This window comes from Phaseolus vulgaris, chromosome 2 (assembly GCF_051622355.1).
Source record: "Phaseolus vulgaris cultivar YP4 chromosome 2, ASM5162235v1, whole genome shotgun sequence".
Taxonomy (NCBI): Eukaryota; Viridiplantae; Streptophyta; class Magnoliopsida; order Fabales; family Fabaceae; genus Phaseolus; species Phaseolus vulgaris.
Window position 1 is genome coordinate 29,371,573 of NC_143499.1, and position 22,035 is coordinate 29,393,607.

The 22,035-nt window shown below is 31.9% G+C and overlaps 2 protein-coding genes across 3 annotated transcripts; both read right to left on the reverse strand.

The window, feature by feature from the left end:
* Window positions 1–6,372: 6,372 nt before the first annotated feature.
* Window positions 6,373–12,295, reverse strand: LOC137811296 (Di-glucose binding protein with Kinesin motor domain-containing protein). 2 transcript variants are annotated; one of them, XR_016518605.1, is made up of 19 exons: window positions 11,940–12,260; window positions 11,256–11,554; window positions 10,981–11,152; window positions 10,817–10,887; window positions 10,537–10,720; window positions 10,315–10,424; window positions 10,114–10,213; window positions 9,918–10,004; window positions 9,667–9,843; window positions 9,272–9,545; window positions 8,969–9,130; window positions 8,657–8,872; window positions 8,535–8,572; window positions 8,260–8,423; window positions 7,916–8,158; window positions 7,615–7,680; window positions 7,449–7,540; window positions 7,274–7,339; window positions 6,373–7,071 (listed from the first exon to the last, which is right to left on the reverse strand). XR_016518605.1 is itself a non-coding variant. In XM_068612986.1 (19 exons), exons 1-19 carry the CDS (start codon window positions 12,097–12,099, stop codon window positions 6,574–6,576), a joined length of 3,162 nt encoding a protein of 1,053 aa, XP_068469087.1. In that variant the 5' UTR covers window positions 12,100–12,295; the 3' UTR covers window positions 6,373–6,573. The 2 variants fall into 2 exon arrangements, 1 of the variants encoding a protein (XP_068469087.1); XM_068612986.1 differs by having other exon boundaries at window positions 7,449–7,523; window positions 11,940–12,295.
* A 3,883-nt stretch (window positions 12,296–16,178) lies between these two features.
* On the reverse strand, window positions 16,179–18,621 carry LOC137811297 (uncharacterized). Its single transcript, XM_068612987.2, has 6 exons — window positions 18,115–18,621; window positions 17,825–18,031; window positions 17,485–17,742; window positions 16,747–17,400; window positions 16,427–16,662; window positions 16,179–16,350 (listed from the first exon to the last, which is right to left on the reverse strand). Exons 1-6 carry the CDS (start codon window positions 18,379–18,381, stop codon window positions 16,179–16,181), a joined length of 1,794 nt encoding a protein of 597 aa, XP_068469088.1. The 5' UTR covers window positions 18,382–18,621.
* Between the last annotated feature and the right edge of the window lie 3,414 nt (window positions 18,622–22,035).

Sequence of the window (22,035 nt, forward strand, 5' to 3'; positions counted from 1 at the left end):
AATCATTTTATCATCGTAGTTACTAAAATGAATATTTATTATACAAAGTATATGTTATTTTAATATTTAATTTTTATGAATGGGTTGCATAAAAAGTTATATTTTTAGTAAATAAAAGGTTTAATAAATATTTTATCTATTATTTTTTTAATCAACAAAAAATGAATTAAATAAATTGGACATTTAAGAGATGTTCAAACCCGTATACAAAAAGAGTATAGTCATACTAGATCACCAGCATTTACTTAAGTTTCCATTTGTTCATGATCCATGAAAATACCCTCATCGTCTATTCTCATATCACTACTACAACAAAATTATTAAATAAAAACTAATTTTAGAGATCAAATATAATTAGTCATCATATTGACTAAATTAGATATTATTTTATAAAATAAAAAAAAATTGGTATCTAAAGTATTTTTTGTTATTAATAAAATTTATAAACTAGTTTTTAAATTGGTATCTAATTAGCTACCAAGGTTTTAGTTATCAATTTAGATTCTAAAGTAGGCAGCTAATTGTATGCCAATTTAGAAACTAGTTTATAAATTTTTTTAATAATAAAAACTAATTTAGATACCAATAATTTTTTTAGACTCTAAAATAGTATCTAATTTAGTCAATATTATAACTAATTATTTTTTCCTCCAAAATTAATTTTTATTTAATACTAAGAAAGAAAGGCACAAATTATGTTCGTTTGTTTCCACTTATTTCTGTGTATTTGTGAACGAAGAAAGGTGCTAAAACAACATTTTTTCATCTTCACTAGTGCTCAAAGATTTGTCAAGAAAGCCACATAGATTATGTGAATTAACCATATTACCCTTGATGTTATAAAATTATTTAATAATATTATTAATAATAATTAATTATAATAATAATAAATATAATTATTTATAACAAAGGATAATTTATATAATAATAGTATTAAATATAAAAAATAATAATATTATCTAATATAGAAATAATTTTAAATACATTTATATTTTTTTAAATGAAATATTTGATCAATAATATTTTAATATATATATATATATTATAATAATAATAATAAATTGTAAACAATAATAATAAATATAAATTACATATTTAATAATAATTAAAATAAGTTTATTAAATAATAATATTAATAAAAAAAATTCATTTTATTTGATGAAAATATTTTTTTTAATGTATTTATAATAAAAATAAAATTATTCAATAAAATTAAATATTTTTTTACATCAAATATTTTAATTAACTTAAATCTTTAAAAAAAAAATCTCATATTTTATTATTCAAATATTTTTAAAGATAAGAGTAAATTTGTAAACTTATATTTTGCAAATTTAAAAAAAAAAAAAATCCTCTCGACCATCATATCACTCACAAATTTCAATAAACTTTCCTCACAAATCTACTCTAACATAACTTAATCCAAACAACTTCACTTTCTTCACACTTTCCCTTTAAATAATCTCAAATCTACTTCCTAATCCAAACAAAGCATAAAAGAACCCAATTCCTTTCAAGTATGATATTATATATATGGAGTATAGTCCATAAATTAGAAGGGAATGTGATCCAATGATTGCCATAGAATAGTAGACTTAATATAGACTACTACACTAGGAGCGAGATAGGTACCACAATGCATCATCAACTTTGAGATTTTGGTACTAATACTCCCCTAAGATCTTCTCCTTGAAGACTAATGTTATCCAATTTCTTGCTTTTGTTACACTTGAATTAGCATTCCTCGAAAAATTATGCAGTTCAACCCGAGATTGCATCATGATGAACATCATAGGCTAGATATATAGTGTAATAATGTACAAAAACAAATATTAGTCCAATTTGCAGTTACTCAAAAAGCCTAGGCTTACCGTTTTGGTTTTGTTTGGCTGGTCTTTGTCCAATTTTAATGTTTTGTAGTGCTCTTCTAGAAATTGAAAGTTAAACGATAAAGTTGTTTTTAGTTGTAAAATTTATTATTTATTAATAAAAAATATTAATCTAATAATATTTAGCATTGGACTAGCATTTTCTAACACCAAAACATTGACTTCATACTTGTTAACTTGTCTCTTCCTTATATTTTAACATTGTACTTAATTTTCATTATTGTTGTTCCATGTTATGTTCCTGGGGAACTTTGGCTTTGAGGTACAAAGTTGTCACATAAAGCATCCTCTCTCCAAAACATCTGTATAATGCATAAACTAGTGATACTTCATCAATTAAAGTTGACTGATTAATAGAAGTGATGGATGAGATAAACAATGAATATGAATATAAGGTGTCAGTATAATAATAACATCATTATCATTAGTTTAACAGAAGAATTTTTTAAAACAATGGAAAAACATTAAGAAACTAAGAATAATTAAAATATTGAAAAAATGAAAAAATTATAATAATAGAGGGGGAAACTATAACCTAAAGAAATATAAAACTGTAATTTTTAAAATGATTATTATAAAAATTCATAAACATATTTTGCAATAACTGTGATACAATTTTTTATTTTATTTTTTATCTTCTAATAATATTTTAGCTAATAATATATATATATTTAAATTTATCTCATTTGTTAAAAATCAAATCAATCCATTTACCTATTCAATACAACAATGTTATTAAATAAAAATAAATTTTAAAAATAAAAAATAATTAATTGTTATATTGACTAAATTAAATACCATTTTAAAAACTAAAAAAAAAATTAGTTTCTAAATTAGTTTCTATTATTGTTAAATAAGTTTTAAATTGATATCTAATTAACTACTAAGGTTTTAAGTACCAATTATTTAGATTCTAAATTTGGTAGAAAAACTTAGTAGCTAATTAGATACCAATTTAAAAATTATTTAATAATAATATAAACTAATTTTGAAATTAAACTTTTTTTTAGTTTCTAATTTAATCATTATAAAAATTAATTATTTATTTCTCTAAAATTAGTTTATATTTAATTATTTTCTTCTATTATGGAAATATTCTCTCATCACTCTAGCCATTAATTAGATAGATTTCAAATCACATCAAATTAACTCTCTCAAATATCAGTTTAAGTCAGGTTTAATGAGTCATATAGTTTTCAACAACGACAGAAAAAAATTGGAAGGAAAAATAAGAAAAAGAAAGAAAGTGTCTGTTTCATATCATCTGATAATATCTCGTTTGTTTTATATATTTAAGGAATATAAAGTTTTAAATGCTTATTCTTCTGTACAGTAAAGGCTATATAAAAAGTGTTTTTGAGTCAGAGAATTAATTCTTTATATGTACAATTTTTATTCCTACGTTAAAACAGGTAATAGGTTATCGGGAATGAGAGAATAATATTTTGTAACTTCTATTATAACTTTATATTTTAATTAATTTTATAATGAAAAATCAGGAATAAAAAATGTTAACTAAGCGTATTTTTAGTATGTTTAAGAATAATTTTTCAATTATAACGTTTTTATGAATTATATTTTTAGAAACGTCCCAAAAGAGAAGGGAAATTAGGAAAAGGAAAAGTGAAATGAAGAAAAGGACAAGAAGGGATGATGGGGTGGGTGGTGAAGGGTGTTAATGGGTTTGAATCCTCTCAGTTAAAAACCAGTGCCCAAAAAAGCAGAAGAAAACAAAACAGCCATGAGAAGCCATTATATATTCTCGTTTACGAAAGTGACACGATAGCTATAGGAGAAGGTTTTTTTTTTATTATTATTAAGACTTATAAAAATTATTGAGATAAATACTATACATACATAAATTTTCTCCTTTAACTCATTGTTAATGTATCTTTTAATAATAAAATTATGACGGAACACTGACGTTATTTATGAGAATCGTAAATTATTTTAAGAAGATCGTAAACTCTTTTTTTTAACCCTAGACTTGGGGACTATTTGGATGTGATGATTGACCTAACGATACTATCTCTCGGAGATAATATCAAACCATTTTGAGATGATAAGAATTGGCATAAGACTAAAGATAAATTATTACAAAAGCAAGTGTGTAGCAGTTAGGATTAATGAAATGGAGATTCAAGAAATGATACTGCAACTCAATTATGACTTGTTAAATTTTCCTTTCATGTACTTTGGACTGGCAATAGGACAAATCAAAGAAGGGACTAGTGTGAAAAGTAGTACTGGAGAAAGTAAAGAAGTTAGGGATATGAAATACTAAAACTCTTTCATTTGCTGGTAGATTGTGTGAAATAAAATTTGTTCTTTGTAGTATTTCAATTTACTTCTAGGCATTCTTCAAGATTCCAAAAAAGGTGAGTAAGCAACTAACTAGTTTGCAAAGTAATTTCTTGTATGGCGGAATACCAAAGAAGAGGAAGATTTACTGGGTGAAGTGAAAGAGTGCAGACTTGGAGGATTAGGTGTAAAAAGTGTGTTTGAATTGAATGAGACCTTATTGGGAAGTGGAAATGTCACTACACCCTTTTTGACTTCTTGTAAACATTAAAGTAGGTTTCTCTTATATAATTGTTAGCTACACATAAAAAATGCAATGTGTGGATTATACAGTAAAATTTCCTTCATGCTCAATTTCATAGTTAATTGACCACAATTCTATCTAATTTCACCCAATGTTTTGAACCACTGCATACCGAGAAGAACCCCAAAAGTGTTGCTAGGTAACACCAAAAAATCAGCTTTGAAAACATGATCATTGAATCTACACTGCAGTAAAGGACAACTTTTAGTTATATATGTAATTCCTTATCAGAAGCAACCATCACTGAAAAGGTATGTATACTACAAGATTTTAGTCACGTTACTTTAACCCAATTAGCACTTACAAATTGTGAGTACTACCCGTATCCATTAAAAACGGAACAACTTGTTTCTTAATCCATCGTTTCATCTGCAGAGTGTTACTTCCAGCAACTCCTTGTAAAGCATTCCATGAAATATGAACATCTTCATCCTTAATTTAAGCAAGACTCTACTCCACAATATCAGTGTTTGTCTTCCCCTTCGAATCCGATGTACGTTCCATGGGTATATGTTCTTGAGCACTACAAGTAGCATTCAACTTGCCCCAGACTTTACACTCACTTGTTTGCTAGATAGTGACTAACATTGGCTTTGAGTGTGATTCAAGGTAGATAGGATAATTCCGAGTACTAGAAGAAATAGCAGATCCCCATGTAACATTTCTCTTGAAGGAAATGACTTACCCAGAGAAAACTTATGTGTCATCACTTGAAGAACTTCATCCTGTAATCTAGCAATACGGATTGCCTCATGCACCAAAGTCAGACTATGCACGGTGACTGATTTTTCTAATTCCACTGTTAGCCCAGAAAGGGAAAAACTTAAAGCCAATTCTTCTGAACCGCTACCCGAGACAATAAATAAAGTATCAAATCTTTCAAGATAATCAAGCAAGGTCCCATCTTGCTTCAGTCTTGCTAAATTGGCTAGAGTATCATCAACAACATCGAAATCAAATTTATTGCCCGCATCTTTAAGAATTTGTTGCCAAGATTTCCCTTTATTATTAACATTTTGCATGTAATGCCTTTGCCAAGAAAAAGCTTTACCATCCATGCAAAGCAGCAGTAAACGACTTCTTTGTGACTCTCGGGTTCCCTCTAATTCAAAAAATTGTTGCACTTTGGCCTTCCAATCTCGAAAGTTAGATCCATCAAATGAAGAAAATGGAATGTGTGCCCTTTCCGCAAGCAAAATCCGCATGCAAATAATCTTGTGGTACATTTTGGTTGGTTGTCTTAAAGGTTGTAAATGCTGTCGTGAGGCCTTCAATGGACTTCTACACCAACTCCAAATAATGTTGAACAGGTTCTTGATGATCAGAGAGATTCTTTTCATAAGAGTCCATCCTCGATTCCGATTCTTTTGTGGTCACCACTTCACCCAACAAACTGATACCAATTGTTATACTTGAGCAAATATGAATTTTTCTTTCCTCACTGATTATGTGTTGACAGAATATCCCATGTTGCCCACTCAGAACATACACACATCAAAAGAAGACCGTAGAAGATATAGAAAAACAGGAGAACTTCTCATTATTCCTCAAAAACACCCAACAAACCTATAATTCTAATTTTGAACTAAACAAAATTATTAAACTCTGTTTTAGCTGTCATTTCAATTGTTATTACATAACATGAGTACAAAGAAGTGTTTGTGAGAAGTAAGATCAGTAGTAACAAACACATATATCTCACGAGCCACTCTCAAAGAGTGATGAAAATTTTCATTAAAATAATTGATAACAACCAATCGGAAAAGAATTTCAACACTAATATCACTCACATGCATAGAAGAAATATGAGTAACTAAAAAAACGTATAAGTAATTGTAATTTAAAGAAAATAATGACTAGATGGAAGAGGCAATCACAAGAGAAATAATTCTACAAGAGTAAATTAATTTGGGTAAAAAATTGTGATAACAATGATTTCACATGTTGTATTTTCCCAAACAGAAAACTGGATTTGCAGCACAAACATAATAATATGAATTCTATATGATAAAAGTAAAAATACACATTTCAATATGAATCAGGAGCGAGCAGCCCCTCTTGAAAGTTTGATCTGATCTACTATCTTGACCATATTTTCTTCTTACTTTCCCTCTCTCTTATTCCTTGAACCTGATCTCTGCTTGTGCTAGCTCTCTTGTGAGACACTGGAGCTTGATTATTAGCAGTGGCTGGTCTTGGTGTTGGCCTCACACTCCTCACTATTTTGGGTGGATCAGATTTCCTTGTGACTTTTCTATCGTGCAATGATGATGACATGACAAAGTTGTTTTCATCATTGCTTCTAAACCCTCTTGTTTTGCTTCTTATCTTATTAGTAGAATCACTCCCTTTGAACAAAGAAGAGCCTTGGCTTATCTGGCGGTTTACTGAGTCTGAACACCTTAAAATGCCAGCCTCAATCTCGCTTGGACATTCTTCATTCATGAAGCTTTTACCTATATCTGGTGTGGCCTTTACTGCGTCCACGTAACTTTGTGTTTGTTGCCACTGTTGCTCTCGCTCTCTGCATTGCCACTGTTGCTCTCGCTCTCTGTATCTGTCCTCCAGTTCCTTCATCTGTCACATATGGTGGTCAAGGGAATGATGAAAATGAACAAGAAAATTGATGAAATAATTCAATCTCAACAACATAGACAAAGGATCAAAAGAACATTGATAACACTTACTTTCAGTGTATTAGCTATTGGTAAAACAAATATTAAGCAGTACATACATTGTCTTAAATGAGTTTGATTAAACAGCATTTTGAGACAAGTACCTGTTGATGAATCATGGACATTGAGCTCTGCTCCTGCTCTCTCAGTTTCCTCTCAAGCTCCTTAATCTGAAGAATATGAAGCAACAGAAAAAGAGGGGTCATTAAATGAGATATCCCATTATTATCAAAGTACGCAGGAAATCTAATAGTACAAACAACTATAATTATTGGCAACCTTATCTTTCAAAATGGCAGATTCAGATTCAGACCCTTGCATCTGATCTTTCAGCCTTTTCTCTAGATCCCGAACCTGCTTACAAACAAGAACTGATTTAGTGATTGAGATGGCACTTTAATTAAAGATGAGTGGACGAAGCACTTTCCCAAAGTAACGGACGTACCTTCTGTTGAAAACTTGCTGACTCTGACTGCAGTTGTTCTTTCATCCTTTTCTCTAGCTCTCTCACCTTCGGTAGAGACAAATGTCTTGTTAGAAATGAATGAGACAGAGAAACCAACGATTTAATTTTATTTAATGACAAACTCGAACAAAGCACACTGTTTATGTGGTTTTATAAAGCTGAGTAACCACTCATCAATATGAACATAGATGTCAAGTTCTTTTGAAAGTAGGAGATCCCTTGTTAAAACAATGCGTAGATGAGCAATAAAAAAGTCAAATGTCTAACAACAGAAAGCAACCTTTTGTTGGAGAGAACTACAGGTTTCTTCTTTCCCTCTCAATTTGTCAGATAATTGAGAGATTTGTTTCTCTGATTCACTTTGCGTGGCTTTATTCAACTCCTCAAGTTCTTTTATCTTTTCTTGTAAATTTTTGTAAATTTGGTCCTTGCCTTTGGCCTTACTCTCCAAGCTTTGGAAGTTTTCTTCAAGTTTTCGCATAGATTCATCTTTAGTCCTGCAATCACTCCGTGCTTTTTCAAGCTAATAATGCCAAAGGGTAAAAGTGAGACATTAACAATTTATAGAACTTGGTGAAAGAGAAATAAATTTTAATGCGTTCCAGTAAGGATGAGCAAGCCTACCATTGCTTTCAACTTTTGAAGTTCACTTGTATCAATTTGCTTCTTAACAGGGCCTACCTCAACACCCCTCACTCTAGTTGCAAAATTAAGCGAGCTCAGTGTCTCGCCTAGGTCCTGGTCTGATGGACTTATTTGTACAAGCATTAGAGTTTTAGAGTCGCCTCCTGCAACGTTTTACAGCAAATAAGCAAGAAATGTTACTAGGAATTTCTACATAAACAGGATCTTTCTTGCTCTTAAAACGCACACAAGAAGTATACAAGTTGAGGACATACCCAGCGAGTCTTGAAGTAAATGTGTCAGTTTAGAGTTCCTAAAACCACAAGAAGGAAATAGCATCACCAAAACTTATATTTGCATATTAAGATGGGCAAGGAGAAAACGGGTGAAGATATACCTATATGGAATGTGACTACTTTTAGCTGCCAAAGCAGATATTACATCTCCAAGAGCAGAAAGAGATCGATTTATATTTTGTGCTTCCTTAAGTCGTTCCCCTTGAGCCTCAGTCTTTGCAAGCCTCTCACTACCTGCCAAATCCACAAGCCAAAGCTTGCTCTTGGTACAGTCGCCATTCAACAAATTTTTAGCCTTTACTGTTATACATAGCATGCTGAAATAGAAAAAGAAAAAAAGAGTCATCTTGATGCAGAGGTTGTAGAAGAAAAAGACATAGTATAATAAAAGAAAAACTACAAGATCTTGGTACCAATGAGATCGACTGCTATGCTCATTAATGTTGTTACTTCCAACTGCTCTAGCATTATTTCCAGTCTGCAGTACATTCCACACTTCATTTATGCTATCAATCTTGGCTTCTACAACACCGGGAACATGATGAAATCCTTCAGAAGCTTGTTTTATCTCCAACCTGATAACCATTTCAAGATAAGTCATTCTACCTACTTCAGTTTCCTGCTTAGACTGGATATTGCATATTTTAGCCTTCTTGAAACCACATATATTCAAACTATCTCATAGATAGAACAAATGACAAGCTTACCAAAATTACCTTTTTGATGTTTGTCCAGTAGCCAATAAGTCTCTGATTTGTTCGTTGTAAACCTCAAGCACACTAACAGATATGTCATATGAAAAAGTTTCACTCCTTTCCTTACTAACTTTAAACAAGTGCTCAAGAGTCCTGTAATTTACTCCTCTGTTCAGCTGTGTTCCTTCCATGGTGAATGTCTTCCCTGTTCCTGTTTGCCCATAAGCAAAGATGCAAACATTGTAGCCATCCAGTACAGAGATTACCATTGATGATGCATCAGCAAAAACATCAACTGTTAAAACAAAGAAAACACTGTCGTTTAGAAAAGTTCCAATCATGTTAAATAATAAGAATTTGGGTATTAAATATATAAAATTCAAGCAACCAGTAACTGTGTTAAACTTTTCGGATACCTTGATCATCTTTTGGTGTATAAACTCTGTCAAATCTGAATGGTTTTTTGACGGAGCCACTTGTCAAAATTCCAAGGCATCCGTCCTTAGCTGCATCAAAATCCACAACTGTATTGTATCCAGCTGATATTTCAGCCTTATTCAATGGACGGCATCGGCAGAAAACCCGAATGTTCCCTATGAACCATAAAAAGGGCATTAGAGCCTTTGACTTATGACGTAGAATAAGTAAACACGGCACGAGAACATACCTTTAGCCTCTTGAACTTCGTTGAAGAGTTTCTTTCTCTTTGTCATCTCTTCGTTGTACTTCACTTTGAGATCTTCACACTGTTTGACTGCAGAAAGAAATTTTTAGTCCTAGAAGTGTACTATTTCAAAGCATAAAATCAAGTGCAACTTGTGATAAAGAAAAATGGAAACCGCATAATATAAACTAAACCATACCCAATTCCTGAACTGCAAAAACCATCTTATTTAATTCAGGAATCGAATCAACACATTCATGCGCTTCAAAGGAAAGTTTTAAATAATCACTTTTCATCAACTGCAAAACAAATTTGTGTAACATATAATTCTGAGAATCATACAAAATTAATACTGATAATAACTTTGAACATAAATTCTTCCTTAATTTTCATCATTTACCTTTATTTTTTCTTGTAAACTGTAAATTGCATCTGCCCATTTCTTCTTATCAAGCTCGTACCTATTAGAAATATTCCTCAGGCTTTCAGCTTGTTTCTCCACAGTTTGATCTGACGATGAAATTGGCAATAAAATTAGAAATGTTTTACAAACTATGACCCTATAAATCTCATAAACGAGTTACATGCCCCCTTGTTGTAGGGTAAACCCTGCAAAACTTACCAGTAGTATGTGACTTAATTGTCACATTGTCAAGTTCCATCTGGACTGTCTCCAATTGCTCATTTGTTGCAGTTAATGACATCCATGCTTCATAGCATTCTTTTGCCTTGATCTCACACTGCATCTTGAGCTCATTTATCTTACTCTCATACTTTGCCGTAGACTTTGCCTGCATAACTTTCATCTGAAAGATTCCGATGAAAAGCAGGAAAAGCAATATGTTGAGTCAGTGATACTTGCACTTCAAACTGCCACTTATCAGCTAGGTTGCACCTCTAACCTGTGATGAAGGAATTTCAATCTGTGCAGCACAGTGGCTACATTTAATGTGATCACTTGTTACTTGTGGAACTGTTTGAAAAAATTATAAAAAGGACAGAAATTGCTGAGTAACATATACACCAGTGGTAAATTATTCAAACACAGTAAACAGAAATACAGCACCTGAGGCCTTGGTTTCTCTCCTTATGCAAATCCCACTTACGACTGGGCTTCCAGATATACCCTCAAATCGTATGAGAATCACCCCATCATCCTTCACAGACACACTTGAATCAACCAACTGCAGTGGCTTATTGGCTCCAACAATTGCATAGATATCCAATTCAGACAGAACCTGCCATTTTATTTAATAAAAAAAGAAGTTGAAACCTTTACTTGTACATTATTTGTCCAATCTAATTGCACGAAAGCATTCTAGCTTGTACAGAAAAGCTTGCCTTTTCATCTTGGATGTATACATTGAAGACCCTCATTCCTTTTGGCCCATTTATGTTAATGATTTCCACAAAATGAAGATCAACAACATAGTCTCCAGGAGGAATGTTATCAAACCTATAACAAAAGCTTCCCAACCGAGCTGATTGATAGATAAATGGATAGTCTCCACCCTCCACTATCCGCTCGTCGGTTCGCATAACGTTGCCACCATCAAAATACGTGTCACCCAGGAACGTTGCACCAGCTGCTTCACTAAAAGCATCCCCTCCAGCATTTACAAACATGAAACATTCCTCTTCTGCTTCAAAACGACATAATATTAAAATTACACATTCGATCTACAAAAGCGTAAACGTAAACTCTTCTCTCAATATTTATAGCACATTGTTCCGTAAACTTCACAGAAAATTCAAAAATTTCATCAAAATTACCCGTGTAATCATATTAGCACTACACTTCCAAGCTAACCACAATTACAATTCACCTAACCCTAATCCAAAACTCTAAATCCCCAACTAACACTTCAAAACATAATGCACCCAACAGTTATATAACTGGAAAAAATAAACCGAAGGTAATTTCAAATTTTAAAGAAAGTGGAACTTTTTCAACTATATTTTTTCATTTCTTGTCTCGGTCCTGAAAATCATAAAACCCAACTTCTGAATTTGAGATATTCTAACCTGTTTTTCTGGTAAAGCCAGTTGGGATGAGCCTTGAAGTGGGGTCACAAACCATCGAATCGAACAGGGACTCATTGGCATCTTGCATTAGAGAATCGTTGGGTTCTGAGAATAGGGTTTGTGGGTATTCGTGAACATCGTTCGTTTGAATCGGATCCATGTGAAAGATGGAGTTTTGGCAATCAAGAAGGAATTTCTAAAGAGAGAAAGATCTGGTTCGTAGGAGAAAGAAAGTTTCAGAGTGCTTCTAACGTAGTGAAAGGGTGGGAATGGATCTTCAAATTTGAATTTCCGTGACCGTTGGAAAGTTTTGAATTAACTGACCGTTGAAGTTTAAGTATGGTCTTTCTTCTTTTCTTTCTACCTTGAACAAATTTGTAGAGAAAAACCACGTATTTTATGGGAAGTGGTTTAATAGAGAGCCATAAAATTGGAAAATAATGTATTTTATAAACAATTTTTTAATTTTAGAATATAAAATAAATATTGCCTAAAATAATTACTATTTTTCTTAAATTGTAAATAGTCTTTAAAATCATAAAATTATTTAAATGATTTTCGGAATTATAAATATCCAACACTTTGATGTCATGTGATTTCAAATATCTGATATTTAAATATTTTATTTTTCTTTTAAATACCAATTAAGAGAAAAAAAAACTTCAAAAATAAATTTGGTGTTATTTACTCTAATTTTTATCAATCCATCAACTAAATATAATTAAATTTATGGATAAAAGACCAAATATTTTAAAAAATTAAATATGAAATTCAATAATAAAACGTTAGTTGTGTCTTAAGTGTAATATTTATATAAAATAACTAGTAAACAAATTATTAGTTTATTTTAAAGTTGTATAATAGTATGCAAATTTGGTCTCGTAAAAACTCTCAATAAAGCCATTAAATTATCCAATTTAGTTTATAAAAAAAGTTATTAAATGTGTTATTTTAACATTTATAAACAAAATAATTATGATGTATAATTTATTTAAATATAAAAAATGGACTAATTTTATCATATTTAGTCATATCATTCCTAAAATATTTATTTATTTAATTAGATTATATTTCAATGTTTTCTATCATTCCTTATTAAAATAAAATTTAAATATAGTATTATTATTATTATATATATATATATATTAGTTTTTATTAGAATAGTAATTATGTGTCTATATTTACTAAAAAAATTATATATACTTAATGAAGTATTTTATTAATTAATTTATTAATACGATTAAAATTTAATTAAAATATTATTATAATTTTTTTTATTCATATCTTATTACACCTATGTCGTGAGAATAATAATGGAAATTATTTACTTAATTCATAAAAAAAAACTAACTTAATAAACATGTTGGCGTGACTAACTTGCATGGGACAATAAAAGCAACTTGTATATTTTATGTGAGACGGGTCAAGTGTGAGACTGATATTGTCATCTCTAATTACTTTTTTTCTACTTGTCTAATTTATTCTTCATATGTAATAATTCAAGTATTGTAATGTGATGTTTTTATTTTTTTTAAATGTTATGATATTCTTGAAACTCTTTTACAAAAGAAATTAGAAAAATACAAAAAAAAAGAGTTTAAGCTTAAAACATAAAATATAAATATTAAGAAGTGAATTTTAACTTTAACTCAATTTTAAAAAATTGATTTATAAGCTAAGGTTTACATTCACTTATATACTATGAAATATGTCGGATTATATATTTATGGATGGTTCAATAAAGACTCGATAACAAGTGATCTATAAGCTCAACAAATTTTCACTAGGATATGTTCGTATAACAACTAATATTATACTAAGAAGTGAACTTTGAATTTAAGTCAACCTTACAAAATCGGTTCATAAGATTTGCATTTACTTATATATTATAAAATGTCATTATCATTAGTCGATGTGGAATCTCTAACAATAAAAAAATAAATATTTAAAAGAGTAATCACATTTTGCAGAATTAGGAATGGTGGCACTAGGAAGGAAGATATATATGTTTACACTTGTTAGAAAGTGATGCTTGAGGGAAATGGAAGATACAATGAGAGGAAGCAAGGTAGGGAGTGAGTGTTGAAAGGAAAGATTATGAGAAGAAGTTTGAACCGCAAAATACTCTAATATAAAAAATTCTATATTAGTTAATTTTGTAACCGATGATGTAGAAACTGATGGTACATTGTTTGTTCAAGATTGATGGAATGCATACTTTTTACATCATTTATATATACAACCACTGTGATTTATGATAAACATGGTTTATCATAAATGTCAATGAAAAGAAAAGACTCTAATGAAACTTAAAAAAAAAATATCATTATCATTAAAAATGACAGAGAGTTTCTCATTTAAAATAATTATAAAAGAAAAGACATGGAGAAAAAAATAAAATAATTTAATAAAATTATATAACATATTTCAGAGTAGTAACCTAATTTTAAAATTAAATATGTTAACATTCCATCAACTTATTTTGTTACTTAATGTTTTCTTTTTAGTTTATACATATGGCATAATAAATTTAATATTATGTACTACGAATGCATAAAATAGAAGGATAATATTTTTTATTTTAGCTTCTTAAAAAAAGCTAAACAATTTTGCATAACATAAAAAAAAATAGTCTTATGTTAAAAAATAATGAAATAAAAAGATTATTTTTTTAACTGAAAAATAATTAGTATGAAGTGTTTTTTTTTTTCATTTCCTAAACCCATATAGAAAAATATTGTGTATCCTTTTTTTTCAGCAAGATATCTTAAATTGATGGACTTAATTAAACTAAACCTTACGAAGTCATAAATTCTTAAACTGGGGAAATTTGATTTAACTTTTTGTTAATAGACTAACCAAAACAAAATAAATAAATAAATAAATAATATAAAAGTACTTAAGCCTGAATTAAACAATTTTAAAATATTAATTTTTTTATTAAATTAAATAATATCTCTTTTTATCCTATTTTCTTTTATTCTTCTTTATCACATCTAACTAAAAAAACTACCTTGTTCTATATATAACAGAATATAGAATATATATATATATATATTATTTAGATGTCTTTTAATTTTCACTAGTGTAGATAAGTTAAACAAATGCGGCTATTTTAAATTTACAAATGCGGTCATAGAACCGCATTTGATCAACACGCATTTGTAAATCTGGAATTTACAAATGCGGTCCTATAACCGCATTCATAAATCACATTTACAAATGCGGTCATTTTAGGTAACCGCATTTGTATATTATTCTGAATTAGGGAGTGAGTTTGGGGTTTAGGATTTATGAATGCGGTCATAAATGACTATTTACAAATGCGGTCTTAGTAAATGCGAATTCACTATTTACAAATGCGGTCTTGGTAAATGATCGCATTTGTAAATAGTGCTTTTTTTTTTGGTACATCCTGTTTTGTGCAGAAACCATATATTTAAATAACCTGCATAATTATTAAACCCAGCTAGACAAATACAAAAATGTAGTAACCAATTGAAATCATCAAAATGTACATTTACAAGTGATCAAATTACATATAATAAAACCACTAATATTGTTTACTTATGCTAAAGTTATAAAAATTAATGAAGTATGTGGACCAAGAATCTCTAACATATGAAATGCCTTCCTCACTCATTGGTGTTTCTTCTGTGAATAACTGCATTGCAAAGTTGACATAAATTAGTTTCTAGATATATATATGTTCAAGAATTATAAAAATGATTTAACATATACCTCCTTCCAACCAGTTTTAACACCTAGTCTTATAATGGTAATCATCCATTGCATAATGTAATAGCCACACTCATAGCTTCCTGGTTGTTTATTACACTATATAATTCAATAAAAAGTAATATGTTAGTATATTGATAAACAATGATAATAGAGAAAGAAAAAAAATTACAAACCTTTACTCTTATGTAGTTCAAATTATTTGAACTGGATCGACCTTTTAGGATGTTATATCCACGCCATGAACTGGTTAATACAAAAAACCTTGTTAGTAGATGGTTAATTAGTAACATATACAAAGTTAAGTTTATACTATACTTACGTATCAATGATATCCTTAAATTTTGTGGGCATCTTCTTGTGTAGGGAACAGAACCACACAGCAGTCTTATCAACCATTGATAAGACAAGTAACTGCCAATGATGCTTATATGATCATTGAAAAGAGTTAGTAAATATTTAAAACATGAAATAATAATAATTGATGACATATAATTAAACTTACTCATTAATGTAAGGGCATAAATAAATTTGTTTTCCCTCTTTTTCCAGGATGTTAGTGATGTATGCTTGAGTCTCAGTTGAGTTTGGTCCAACGGGATTAGTATATGCAGGATCTACGAATCCATACATATTTTCCTTCCCCTCAGTGATACAGACTCTATGCAAAAACCTACAAGTTTTTAGTTAAAGCATAATCAATAATAATTTAACATAAAGTAAATTGAATAATAGGTAAAGATACTTACATCATAAAAAATTGAATTATACTTATATTGAGCTCCTGGTTCCCAGATATAAATTCTGATAAATCTGTGTTGTAAATCATCAGTGGCAGTTCAGTGTTGATTTGAAAAAATGTATTATCCCACGGAACTGGAAAAGGATCATTGCCAATCTGACTAGCAATGAGACGTAGGGAAGCCATAGGATCGTCAACTGGAACCTCACGCTTCTTTTTCGGAGTTGGTGGCTGAAAAGGTTCCTACAAGATAAACAACATTTGTATTAAATTATATGTAATATATAAATATAAATAAAAAATAATATAATGAAACGAAATTATTACATGAGGTTCGGGCATAGATCGAATGAGCTCTCTGGGCCAGGCAACGAATGTCTGAAATGCATCGGCCACAGTGGTTACCTCATCTGAAGGTAGTGGAACACGAGCATCAGGAAATCGTACTTTTTCAACAGTTACCTTCGCCACATCAGGGGAGAGAGGAACGTTATGTAAGGTGGTGGCGTTTTTATAGACTTTTCCAAGTGCCACCACCCGAGGAAGTTTGCCGCCCACTACCAGTAGCTCACAATCCTCTGTCTGCCCATTGATATCATCCCCTGATGTTGGAGGAGCCGCACAACTCCCCTTTGTGCTCTTGGGAGTGGGACTAACAAGGGGTTCAATCGGCTCAGCACAAACTTGTTGCGATAGAAACTCTTGTCGCATTCGATCATTCTCCTTTTTCATCTCCAGCCACATCAAATCAGTCTCCTTTCTCATCTCCTCCATTATTTCTTCACGTAACTTAGTCTTCATTTGAGTTTCCTTCTTGGAGGAGGAGGATGGCTGTCGTTCTGAAACTCCAAAATAAAGTTTAATTCTGACCCCTTGTCCAGCGGCACAAACACGACCAGAGTGTTCAGGTCGTCCAATTGCTTCAACCAGGATATCGTGACGACCTTCAGCAACAAATGTACCGTCGGATTCCAAGGAATCCTGCAAGAGTACACAAAAATCATATTTTCAATCATTAATATAATTAATGCTTTAAAAAAATTGAAAATAACAAAAATAACTTACAATTTTTTCGATTATAACCCCGGATTGCTCGGAACTTGGTGCACCGGACTTTTTAATTCGGGCCCTCTTCCATTTTTCATGGCGAAAAGGTGGTGGAGGAGAAGTGACCCCTGTTTCCACATTCTCAGAATACGTCCCCTGTTGAGATTTCTCCTTTTCCACCATCAGTGTTTGCTCAAGTTTTCTATACCCCGAACGAGACATAACGTGCGGGGTAAGATTCTTCAAAGCTATCTCTTGAGCTTTCTTCCGACGATCCTGTCATAATTGAAATAAACAAACTGAAGTAAATAAGATAAACTTATTAATGTTATATAAACAAAAAAGTTACTTCACTTACCATCCAAGCCTCATTTTCACGGCTTTCTCTAAAAAGACGCCATGTCTCTTCATCAATATGTTGGTACTTTAAACATGGATTTTCGTCTTTAAGGTCGCCAAAAATGTATCTCGATGTCAGTCTTGACTTAAAGGTACGAAATTTAAGTGCGATATTGGATAATATCTTTGATCGAAGCGGTTCCACATCAGGAATGTCAAAGTTTGCCTGCAAAATAACATCATGAAATTAAAATTAATTAATCAATATTAAAAAGCATTATATGATAACAATAATAATGTAAAGCTTACCAGAACATCCTCCCATAGCATGTTCCGATCAACCTCTGAAACCTCATCCCATGAATTAATCAAAATGGAGAGCCTCTCACGAGAAACAACTCCAAGATAGCTCATAAACTCATCTGCCTTAGGACCAAAAGCCACTCCAGTGTTGACGTCAATGTCAACATGTGTCTTCTCACCAGCAGCACGTCTCAATGCAAGACGCTTCAATCTAGTAGGTCCTCTACTACCTCGCCCAGATCGAGGTCTGACTGGAGTCTGGTCGTCATCCATGTCTCTGTTAAAAAAATTAGGTAACAAACATTAGTTAATGTGCATCGAATTAAAATCATATAAAAATAATACATAAAATTATAAATGTTTATTTACATGTTGCATGTGGGTTGAATGTTTATATGTAAATTCCTTCACTGTGGTCTTTACGGGTTGCATGTACATCATCAAGTACATCGTCATCTTTATTAGTTATCATTGGTGTGAATGAACGAGTTTCGCCATATTCAATATCATCTATGGCTTCCCCTTGTTTTTTCCCGTGTAAAACGACATACCAATGTTATGACGTAGGATCTTTCACATAGAAAACCTGAGATGCTTGTTGAACCATTATAAATGGCTCATCTCGATACCCTATCTTTCGAAAGTCCACTAGTGTGAATCCTGATTCATCAATTTTAACCCCACTTTTATTATCAACCCATTTACACTTGAAAACTGGAACGGAAAACTTAGTGTAGTCAATCTCCCATATCTCTTCTATAAACCCATAGTATGCCATTGATCCAAGTACTGGATTTGTATCTTTCGAAGTCGAAAACTGCATTGACTCGGCTTCAAGAGTAACACCAGAATTTTGAACTGTACTCTTTTCATCCAGGGACTTCGTGTAAAATATACAATTATTCACTTCGTACGCTGTACATGAAATGACATCAAACTTCAATCCAGCAGCCAACCAAGTCAAGGTCTCTGATGCCGTTGAATCCTTGAACACCTCATCTTTAAACCAAGGCATGAAAGTTCTATTATGTTCCATCAAGACCCATTTCTCTGCTTGTCTTGGGTTATTTGCCTTCACAATGGCTTTATGAGCTTCTATGTAAGGTACAACTTCATCTGTGTTATTCAATATGTACAAATGTGCTTGCAAGATTTCTGATCGAGATTTGCTTACAATATTCACACCACGTAAACATTTACTTGTAGAACGCCTGTGGTGCCATGAATTAGCTGGAACACCTATTGGATTTGCTTTTGTCATGTACTCTGAACAAAATTCAATACTTTCTTCAGCTATGTACCTTTCAATCATTGAAGCCTCTAGACGATAATGATTTTTCACATAACCTTTCAAAATTTTCATATACCGCTCAACAGGATACATCCATCTTAAGTACACTGGTCCACACAATCTAACCTCTCTTACTAGATGCACCACTAGATGAACCATGATGTCAAAAAAAGACGGAGGAAAAAACATTTCCAATTCACACAAGATAACAACAATTTCATTTTGAAGTTCATCTAGTTTTGAGGGATCAATGACTTTACAACAGATGGAAGAGAAGAATGAGCACAAACGGGTTATGGTGTGTCTAACATTTTTTGGTAAGATCCCACGGATAGCTACCGGCAACAATTGTTGTATCAAGATGTGACAATCATGAGACTTCAACCCAATTAACTTCAAATCTTGCATTGACACTAGACTCTTCACATTTGAGGAATGTCCTTGTGGCACTTTCACACCCTTTAGACATTGACAAAAACTAATTTTTTCATCTTTTGACATTGTGTAACAGGCTGGGGGCAAATATGTACGCTTACCCATTTGTATGGGTGCCAACTCGCCGCGTATGTTCATCTCAATCAAATCTAAACGAGCATTTAGACCATCCTTCGTCTTCCCGTTAATGTTAAGAAGTGTACCAATTAAGCTATCACACACATTCTTCTCAACATGCATTACATCTATACAATGTCTGACTTCTAACCTCGACCAGTACGGAAGATCAAAGAAGATTGATTTCTTCTTCCAAATATTTGTCACAGATGACTTTTTTTTGGACTTGCCGAAGGTGTGGTCTATGTTATTTACCTTTTCGTAAACCTCAACACCGGTTAATGGAGTTGGTGGACCACTACCCTCTTGGTGTCCATTAAAGGCTTTTTTCAACCTCCGGTAAGGATGATGACTTCTAAGAAACCTCCGATGCCGAAGATATATTGTTTTCCTTCCATGTTTCAATTGTTGAGAAGCAGTGTCTTCTTCGCATATTGGACACGCTTTGTGACCCTTAACACTATAACCTGATAAGTTACCATATGCCGGAAAGTCATTGATGGTGCAAAATAACATGGCATGAAGCTTGAAAGTTTCATTAGCAAATCCGTCAAATACTTCGACACCCTGGTCCCACATTAACTTCAAATCTTCAATTAGGGGACTTAGATAAACATCAATATCATTCCCTGGTTGTTTCGGACCGGATATCATCATAGACAACATCATGTATTTTCGCTTCATGCACAATCCAGGAGGTAAGTTGTAAATAACTAGTAATACAGGCCATGAACTGTGATTTGTACTCATATTACCAAACGGATTCATTCCGTCTGTAGCTAAACCAAGTCGGATATTTCTTGATTCTTTACCAAATTCTGGAAAGTCATCATCAAATTTCTTCCATTGAATAGAATCAGCTGGATGTCGGTACATGCCATCGCATTTCCTCTCATCTGCATGCCATCTAAGATTCTTAGCATCGTCTGGGTTTGCAAACAAACGCTTCATCCTTGGAATGATGGGAAGATACCACATAACCTTCATTGGGGGTCCATGCTTTTCCATGTCATCAATAGAATCATCATCTTTTTGTTTCAACTTATAACGTGATAACCCACACCTCGAACAACTTTTCAACAATTCAAAATCTTTCCGGTATAATATACAATCATTAGGACATGCATGTATCTTTTTGTACTCCATACCCATTGGACAAAGAATCTTTTTTGCCTCGTAATTACGATTAGGTAGACTATTTCCCTCTGGAAGCATATCCTTCAACAGCTGGAGCAATTCCGTGAAGCTTTTATCAGTCCATCCGTTTATTGCCTTCAAATTCATCAATCTTAACACCGCCGACAACCGTGTGAAGTTAGTTGATCCAGGATACAAAGGAGTCTCTGCATCTTTTGACATACTTTCATATCCATGCGCTTTTGCAAAACACTCAGCTCCCACATCACGAATCATGTCCTCCAATCGATCATCATCTCCATCATCGTGTACTGCTTCATCCATGGTAGAACCCACATATTCTTCAGTTACGGAAACACGTGGTAAATTTAATAATTCACCATGCCATGTCCAAGTTGTATAAGATCGAAGAAACCCATCACATAGCAGGTGTTCCCTCATGATATTCACATCCAGTATCCTTCCATTCAAACAGTTAACGCACGGACACCTGATCTTTGCTCCATCATGACCACTAATAATCGCGTTACGCTGCGCAAATTGTATAAATTCCTCTACTCCCCTTTCGTACTCATCACTTATACGAACAGCATTAATCCAACTTCGATCCATTATATATTCTGGAATATAGTTAGGATTTTCTAATAATTAGTATTCTCTTCAATCTCACACATTTGCCGAGGGTCGAACACCCCCGGACTCAATCCAAACACGATATTTCTATTCTAAAAGTAACAATAACTAACATAACATAAAACTTTTATTAAAATGTAATTAACAACTAACTAAATATTTCACTTCTAAAATTAAAATTCTAGAACAAAGTTTAATACACTATAGAATTATAATTCCATAAAGATTAATATCATATTCATTTTTATTTAAGTAAAAGTAGTTTAAAGTGACAATTATAAAAAATAAATGATGCCAGGGAAAAAAAGAAAGAT

What these genes read in the sequence shown, in the direction of transcription:
- LOC137811296 (XM_068612986.1), bottom strand. Translation starts at nt 12,099, where the DNA reads ATGGATCCGATTCAAACGAACGATGTTCACGAATACCCACAAACCCTA. An exon ending in GTTTACAAGAAAAAATAAAG is followed by an intron (nt 10,214 to 10,314) that starts GTAAATGATGAA and finishes TTTGTTTTGCAG; the next exon opens with TTGATGAAAAGTGATTATTT. An exon ending in CATAGCAGTCGATCTCATTG is followed by an intron (nt 8,873 to 8,968) that starts GTACCAAGATCT and finishes TTTCTATTTCAG; the next exon opens with CATGCTATGTATAACAGTAA.
- LOC137811297 (XM_068612987.2), bottom strand. Translation starts at nt 18,381, where the DNA reads ATGGATGACGACCAGACTCCAGTCAGACCTCGATCTGGGCGAGGTAGT. An exon ending in GTGAAAATGAGGCTTGGATG is followed by an intron (nt 17,743 to 17,824) that starts GTAAGTGAAGTA and finishes CAATTATGACAG; the next exon opens with GATCGTCGGAAGAAAGCTCA. An exon ending in GGGTTATAATCGAAAAAATT is followed by an intron (nt 17,401 to 17,484) that starts GTAAGTTATTTT and finishes GTACTCTTGCAG; the next exon opens with GATTCCTTGGAATCCGACGG.